Genomic DNA, 8,626 nt, shown 5'->3' with positions numbered 1-8,626 from the left:
CTTGATGAGATCCTGTTCGAAAACAAAACACTGCTTTTGTTAAAAGGATGGATCTAATCTAGGGGAGGATTTTGGGTGACTGATTTGCATTAATTGTTAGGTTTTGTGTTACCCCTTGGTTATGGGTGTGTTAGGTTCGAAATTCGGATTGAGATCATCCTAAAATCGGATTGAAATCGGATGATCAAAAGACTGAGTTTCAGATTTAAAATACACAGTTTTTGGGGCGCTCACTAGTGGTGTCGCTTGACCTAAGCGACTGGCCCCAAGCGATCGATTGGTTTCCAATAAGCATGTGACTTTTAGCTTTGATCCGATTTGATTAATTTGATTTATATAATCTTGTAACCCTGTTTAGAGGTGTTATCTGTTTCTACTAAAAGTTTTATAATTATTTCTAGTTTGCATTCTAGAAGACTTCTACTTATTTACAGGTAAGGATATACAATCTTGTCTTTATGCAATGACTTAAACATGCTAGTCTAGTTTCTTTCATTACTGTTATTTAGCTATATATACTGCTATAACTATTTATAGCATGCTGATCTTATCATATACTTGTTGTTTGTATTGTCTTTGCATATACTTGACTAATTATGAATGTGGTATGATGATGATTGATGTATCGTGGTTCTGATAAAAAGGGTATTCCATTGGGATATCTTAGCTTGAGATATTAAAGGGCTGTGGTATGGGACACATGCTCACTGATGCCTTTAGCACTATCATTGTGATACCCGACCCTAACCTTAACCCGGAAACTCTATTGTTTGTAGGTCCGAAGATCCGAAGTAGAAGTGGAAATCAACTATGGGCCATATTAGTGAAGACATGGTGTTCGACTCCGAACCTATGGAGATCGATGATGATGCCCAATACTTGGAGATCTTGATTAATAGTAGAATTTTGCATTCAATTTAAATGGGACAAACCTCTTGTATTTTGGATTCTCCACACACTATCAGTTTCATTTGGAAAGCTAGGAATGAGTGCTACTTGCAGAAGGCAAACCCAGGTATTGTTTTGAATTCCATTAATTTGGGACTCAAAGAACTAAATCTCTCTCCACCAAACGAAGTTAAATCTGGGACGATGGATTCCTCAGAACATCAATTTATCTCAGAATTTCCAAGCCGTTTTTATAGGAAGCTGATCCATTACCCTACTTTAATCATTGCAGGAAATAGAGTTTCGAAAGAAAAAGGATGATAGAAGTACATGGGCATACTGTCTAGAAATGGGAATGCCTCTCCCAAGCAGTGGGAACTGGGGGTTTTAATTCTCAGCTCGAAGCAGGAATTCTAGTACCAGTCAGGGTATTCAATTTATGTGAAATCTGAACTTATTGTATGGAACTTCAAAATCTTATTCCTACTCCTAGTAAGCAAGCGTGACCCACAAAACTTGTTCCAATTTTATTGTTTGTTATTATCCCCTAAAAATGTGACGTACTAAAAGCTGTTCCGGTGAAGTAAGCCACTTGGATAACTTCGATGTTTTCTTTTCAAAATATTTCGTTTTCCATTAAAGAAAAAAATTCATATTCTCTTGTTCAATCGTAAACACTCTCCACATTCCGCGTCTTTATTTTGGGTACGCCTACTCCATTTTGTTTCTTCATATTGACTTTGAATATGTATTTTTTTTTAAAATTAATTTATAAGTACCTTTTTAGGAGAAGGGAGATATTACACACAGCATCGGCAAGAATTGCAACCAAACAACCTTGCCTCGGCAAATTTATAATATTAACATTAAACAATTAAAAGGTGCGACTCCTAACTCCTAAGGTTTTGCAAAGCCACTCGCTCATCAGGAGAAACTTGATCCGGACTCCTCAATCACGGAATAGAAAAATACATAATAAGTTTGAGAAAACACAATAAGAAACGTGAGCAATTTCAAGGAAAACTTAAATTCAGAAAAATAAATAAATAAATCGAAATGGAAAAGCTCATCACATTATCACATTTTACTCACCATCAAAGAAAGCATTTAAAGAAATACAAAAGCATTAACGATGTAGAATAAATTAATTACATGTACATAAACTGCATCAGCCCCAAAAATTGAATTACAAAACCCTCATAGCTCAGAGAGTATAGCAGGGATGTAGTGGGAAAGTTCTGCTGTAAGGGACTGAAAACCATTTACCAGCTGAGTGTGGAAGTCTTGATCTTCCTCCCCGATCAGCCTGAAGTGGACCCGAATTGCACGCTTGCAAACTGCCATGAATTCAAGGAGAGCAGCAATGAGTTGCTGCAGTTCTTGTGAACGCAATCTGGTTGTTGGCTCACCTGATAGGAAGGCCGTGCACACACTCAGGACTCCACTGTTCACCTGTAATTACCCATTTTCCTCAGCTGACCATCTCACGAGATGCCAAAATGGATCCAAATACATTCTCTTGCAGATAAAAACGAGTTCTACACTACTAACTTTATCCCTCTGATTTTCAAATAATGCTCCTCTGAAGGAAAGTGTAAGAAACAACTATAGCTCCCATCTCCAACTAAAGCAATTCTTATTGGTTTGGTTTAACACTGCCACTCCACATTCCATGTCCCAGTCATGAGACTTGTGACATCATAGGTTTTGCACTTCGTAGTGGGCCAACCGACTAAGTTGACAAGTCAGCATTGGTGGCCAAATAAAAAAGGCACTAACCTCTGAGGCTTTAGGATTAATTTGGAAACTCATTAAGTGCCAACAGCAAAATTAGGTCACTAGGTCTATATTGCCTTGATAGATGCTGCTAGTGCAGGAATCCACCTGCTAGAGACAGCAACAGAAAGGGCTTTACACACCCCCAGGAAAATGATGGAATAAGGTCCTCAAAATGAACACCCCCAACTGGCATTCTACCCAACCATTCTGACAACTTAGATCAGCTGATCCTTCAACCATGATCCAGACCAGGGCCTTGACTCATAATGAACTTAAAAGCACAGAAACTCACCTGAACTGCAACACTGCCTTGGAGTATCCTCTGTAAACTTTGGAGACGTGGGAGTTGATCTCCTTCAGAGCTGCGAGGTTCTTCAAGCTCATTCCTCAGTGCAGCTGTCCGAGTTTCGATCATACCAATAGCATTTTCTACTGGTGAGAACTCAAGGGATTCAGATTTCACAACCAAAAGACGGTTCACTAGGGCGGGGAAGGATGCCTTGGTCTGAAGGACAGTACGTCGCTTCCACTGGTCTTCCAAACCGCCTTGTGTTTTTCCATTTTTGGTAAATGGGGTATCGAACAGAAACCGATCAAAGACACGTGCACGCATGCTTCCAACAGAGAGGGAGAATATCCTTTCTCTTCTGCTGCTCAGGTCCTCATCTTCCATGATAGGATCGGCTGCTGTTATCTGCAGATAGCAGACACCTGGTTGCAACTCGTCAGCATTGACTTGTCTAGAATCAGGAATTATATGCAGAGTTTGATCTCCATCGATCCTAGATTCATATATATGACTAAGTTTCTCCATTATATCACCCAAGCGCACATCGCGGGGCTCCCTGTACACGTACTCTTTCCTATCCAGCTTCCCAAATTGCTCACCATAAAATCCCACACGATAGTATGTAGCATCAATGAATGGTATTGGGCTCGATTCCTGCTCCAGGATAGATTCATAGATGTTGGTCAATGATGTGTGGCATTTTGCAAGCTGTCCGAATGCCCTCCGACTTTTATAAACTGGAATTATGAGTTCTATAATGCTCGCACAGAAATGATAGAGCTCTGCTTGAGAGAATAGCTTATTTGCAAGCTGTAGGTATTTTACAGCAGAGTCAACAGTGAGCTTGGATGCACCATATCCCTCAACCTCAGCTGCAGAAGCCTCAGCTGTGACTTCGCTGCTGACCATGGGGCATATCTTACATAAAGCTGTCACATGATCTCTACTCCACACAGCGTCATTTCTTCCCACAAGAGCCTAGAAGAAATCAGATAACACAGTTAGGGAATGAAAGTACTGGGACAATATATGTAAATAATAATTATTTTAAGCCTTACAAGAATAACTTCACATGCTCCCAATCATTCATCATATGGGTTAGAAGTAGCAGTGTTTTTCTTTTTTTTTTGGGGGGGCGGGGGGGGGGAGGTATTGTTGAACTGGATATAGATGAGAAATAATTGAAGGACAGTAGATGAAAATTAACACTAGTAAGAGAGTTAAAGGTTTGGGCCAAAAAAAAAAAAAAAGAGTTATAGGCAAGAAACATATTAAATATTTTACTTAAACTCATAAGCCCTATCCCACCTAAATGGGGTGGACACATTAATAAAAATAAAGCTTTAGGACCAAGAGTCTCACTAAGGAAGGTGAGTGATTACATAGTGCAAGAACTTACAGGGAAAGACAATAAAAAAATAAAAAGAGGAGAGGAGGAGCCACGTGTGGGATCCACTTGTTTAGAATTAAACAAATGATTAGATGAGTCATGGACAAGTCTACAATTTTTCGCGATGAGCTAGTGCTCATCTGGCAATTATACTGGGAGTCAGTGATGTAATTCTAAGAAGGAAGAAGAGAAGAAAGGCCAGACAGCACTTAAGCCCCATTGAGCCAGCCTTTAAATCCCCTCAAGCACAGCCACTTCAGTGCCACTTGCAGTTGATGTCCCAGTCCAAATTGATGGAACCATTACGGCACTCATTAGAGGATTATATTTCATTATTCATTTTTCCTATTTTCATTAATACAAGTCAGTGGTAGATCTATATACAAAGGCACTACATATTTACAGTTTTCAGAGTTGTAATTTGTGAAAAAAGAAAGTCATTAGAAAGAGAAGAGAGGGCAGGAAAAAAAGGGCGGAGGAGTTGGTGTTCTATGACTTTGAGACTGAAGAAAAGATTGGCTTGATGCTTATGTTGTCTATTAAAGTGGTGGGGGTAACAGACTACCAAGTGCATAACTGAGAGGTCCTGGCAATGTACAAAACATTAAGGAAAAGAGGCCAAAACACTGTTAACTTGAACAGTGTCAATAGCCCCTTATTTGCATTGATAAGAATATTATCTGAAGATCCTTCATGGGGACTAAATGAGAATCCAAGGTTTGACTACCAAGAGGACTGGCTGACAGAAGACCTGCAGATTGGATTTTATCTTGTTACAATTTTCTCAGTAGTTCAGGTACTAGCATAGGTTATCAAAGATGGCAAGGCAACCCAGGTGCTTGGGGGTCTTCCTCAGTGCTATGGCAAAGTAGGCAGCTGCAAGGCATCACCTTGGTGAACAAAGCACTTTGGTGCACATATTTTTAATATGACCATTTTATGTGGCACAAATAGCATACTGAAAGTCATATAATTCTACTTACAAGTGCAAATATTAAAGTGGCAATAATGCAAGATTATCATTATAAAAAAAAAAAAAAATAAATAAAAAAAAAAAAAAAAAAAAAAAAAAAAACGAAAGAAAAAAACAATAAGTTCAATCATAATAAATAAAAAGTAGCAACAGAGCATAATAACATATGATTATGATTTATATGAATATGAAAATGAAAGTAGTAATTAAACTTACCATTGTGATGTCAAACAAGTTATGATTTTGATGGTATGCAATGGAGATTTTTTAAAATTTTTTTTTATAATAATCTTCTAATCCAATTTCTAATAAAGTCCCAGTTGATTTGATCACTTCTATGATCATGTTTTATAAGTTTTTTAATTTATTTTTCACCTTTAATTATAAAATGATCCCATGCTTCTCCTACATGGTAATAAAGTCTACAACCAATAATGTGGTGTTATGCAATTATTATTTGTTTATTTATTTATTTATTATTATTTTAAAGAAAATGAAATCTATCCAAGTTAAAAATGTCAAAAAAGTGACTGCCAGCCCATAAGGCGTCAATATGGCATACAAGCCATTGTTTAGTGTTGGACACAGAATAAAAGTGTGGATTTTTGCATGACATTTTGATAATAGAGGTTACTAGATCTATTAGATTCCATATCATTTATTTCCGGCATGTGGTTAGATTATAATTTCTAAAAGTTCCTAACTCTAGTTAGTTTCTGTTAGAACGGAAAAAATGTCCACAAAAGTTTACTGATAGGAGGATGAAGAGATGACTTCAGTCAACCGATGGGAGGATGAGGAGATGATTTCAGTTATGGTGCTCTTATTAGGTACATATTCAGTTTCTGACTTTCTTCTGTAGATAATCAAAGATGTTGGGGAATGCCACATCAGCCCCTAATTAATTTTTATAATAACAAGCACAAGGCACTAATGTCTAGTTTAAAGTGTATTTAACTAGACTAAGCCTAATGAACCAAGTCAATGACTCAATATAATGGAACCAAGGCAAGGATGATAAAGATACAAATGAATGGAATCAAGACAAAAAGGCCAAACCCAATTGAATCATAAATCGAAGCATGTGGGCTCGAAACTTGAAGGCTATGTGAAGACTTAAGAACCAAGAAAAAAGATCAACAAAGCACATCAAGCTCAAGTGGATCAAGTGTACTTAGAAATTAGAACACTAAGTACACATTGCACACTCATGCATCATGATCATAGATTGACCTAAGACATTTCAAGTAAGGTAGAAATGGACTTAGAATTGGTTAGGGAGACCAAAAACCCAAGAGGACTAAGTCCAAGAAAGTGGTGACACTTGCTAAATTAAACGACAAGCCGTTTCTTCCCAAAATGGCTAGATGGCAGAAAATAGTCAGAAGTAGTGAGCTGTTTCAATCACAGAACCATTTATTTGATAAATTTCCCCCATGGGCGAGAGCAAGGTTGTCAAAGCGACGGAGGGCTTAAGGTACTAAAGCAACAAAGCACCAATAAACCGATGACTAAGCGATCAAAGCGTTCTAGTGTTAATCTTTTGATATTTGATCCAAATATCAGAAGTTACATAAAATTCCTAGCATTTAAGTATGAAACATTTTGCAAACTTAATGAAAACTTCATTCATAATTAGTAATAAGATTGGAAAATGTAACATAGTCATTAACTTCAAATATAACAACATCAAAGTCACAAATCAAACTTCATAGTTTAACAACCAAATATCAAAACAACTAAACAACCCTATTGGGAGAACAAAAAAGTAACTCAAACACCTGCTGAATAAATAACTTATGCATTATGCATTCACTTCCAGTTGATAACCAAGAAAAGTAACATATAAAAAACCCAATATCAGAATCTCAAAGAAGAAACACTATTTCAGAATCACAGAAATGTGATATTGGGTTCATTGTTGGTAACCAAAGATGCGATATATTGATATTGGGTTTACCATATTTGTATTATTTCAGAATCTGAAAGAAGACAGAAATTAAAAAAAAGAACCAATAAAGCGGTGGCTGGGAGAGCGTCCAAAGCGCCTGCTCGGATGCTTAAGTGACAAAGTGACAACTTTATTGACTTAAAAAAAAAAGCGACAGTTGCTTTGACTGGGCAGGGACCACCCTTACGCTTAAGTGACACCTCGACAAGTATGGCCGAGAGAATAGTCAGAAGCAGGGAGCCGTTTCAATCACATAACACATGGCCGAGAGAAAAGAGTTGCAATCCGTTTCAGCAAAAGGCCAGCCATTTGGAGATGGCAAGCCATTTGAGCTCCAATGGCTATATCCAACGGTTACATTGCTGAAATGGCTAGCCGTTTGTCCCAAACTGTTAACGGCTAGCCGTTTCTGCTGAAATATGACTTTTATAGACCTATAGAACTCAAACTCAAGGCAAAAAAACCCTATAACACCGACATCCCATAAGAGTAAGACTACTACCAAGTGCTCTCATTACACACTCTTCTAAGTTCTAACTGATCAACGCCTTCATTTTACAAGGTAAAAAATCTAGGTCTTGACTCTTGAGGCTGAACTCAGTCAGCCAGAAAACCCAGTTCTCGCAAGATCTAGGCCATGATAGGGCAAAAGAATTGGGGCCAACTTGAGGTGAACTCAAGGGCTCATCTAGGGGGGGGGGGGGTTTAAGGGTTAGGTTGGGCTGAAACTTGGTACTTAACCTATTTTAGGCATTCTAAAAACACAAGTGGCCTTAGATTTGTGAGAAAACAAGTTTATGTATGAGCTCCAAGTCAACCCGAAGAATGAAACCAAAATGTTGAAGGAACGAACATGCATTCTTATAAAACATGAAATTTAGAATCATCAATCGATATACATGAAAACCAAATGACAACATACATCAAATAATTTAAATTGTTCAGAATTCTATCCATATTAGTAGTTTAGCACTCGATAGAACAATACACCTTGCTCGAAGAACACCTTCAACTACCCTTGATTGATGTTGTGGATGAGCTAAAGACTCCTTAGAAGTGTTGCAAGTGAAAATCAAGCAAGGCTGGTAAAAAATTAGGCCAAAAACGAAGAACAAAATAGCTATTATCAAGATGGAACCGAGAGTAGTCATCTCAATCTCGCTCAAGTTTGGGTAAAAACAAGTCGAGTTGGACCGAGATCCTGCTCGAATCGAGATCTTGACTAAACATAGATCTTAGGTGAGTTTTTGTATTTTCTGGGTCTTACATCTAGTCTCCCCCTTGACCTCTTGGAAAACCAAGATCTGGTCGAGATATCGTGAGATCTTGTACTATGTCATTTTACACTCAATTATA

The 8,626-nt window shown here is 37.8% G+C and overlaps 1 protein-coding gene across 11 annotated transcripts in view; it reads right to left on the bottom strand.

The window, feature by feature from the left end:
* Positions 1–636: 636 nt before the first annotated feature.
* Positions 637–8,626, bottom strand: part of SPK1 (guanyl-nucleotide exchange factor) — a 133,746-nt gene continuing 125,756 nt past the window's right edge. For all 11 annotated transcript variants that reach the window (XM_089136410.1, XM_089136407.1, XM_089136406.1 and 8 more), the window contains 2 exons: positions 2,960–3,934; positions 637–2,340 (listed from right to left, as the gene is read on the bottom strand). In XM_089136410.1, coding sequence (XP_088992536.1) covers positions 2,086–2,340; positions 2,960–3,934 — 1,230 coding nt within the window. In that variant the 3' untranslated portion in view covers positions 637–2,085. The remainder of the gene's footprint in view (positions 2,341–2,959; positions 3,935–8,626) is intronic.

Source organism: Hakea prostrata, chromosome 10, assembly GCF_041222555.1.
Source record: "Hakea prostrata isolate BN-2017 chromosome 10, UWA_Hpros_2, whole genome shotgun sequence".
Lineage (NCBI taxonomy): Eukaryota > Viridiplantae > Streptophyta > Magnoliopsida > Proteales > Proteaceae > Hakea > Hakea prostrata.
The sequence above is the reverse complement of the archived record's forward strand: the minus strand, read 5'-3'. Positions and strand labels throughout refer to the sequence as shown.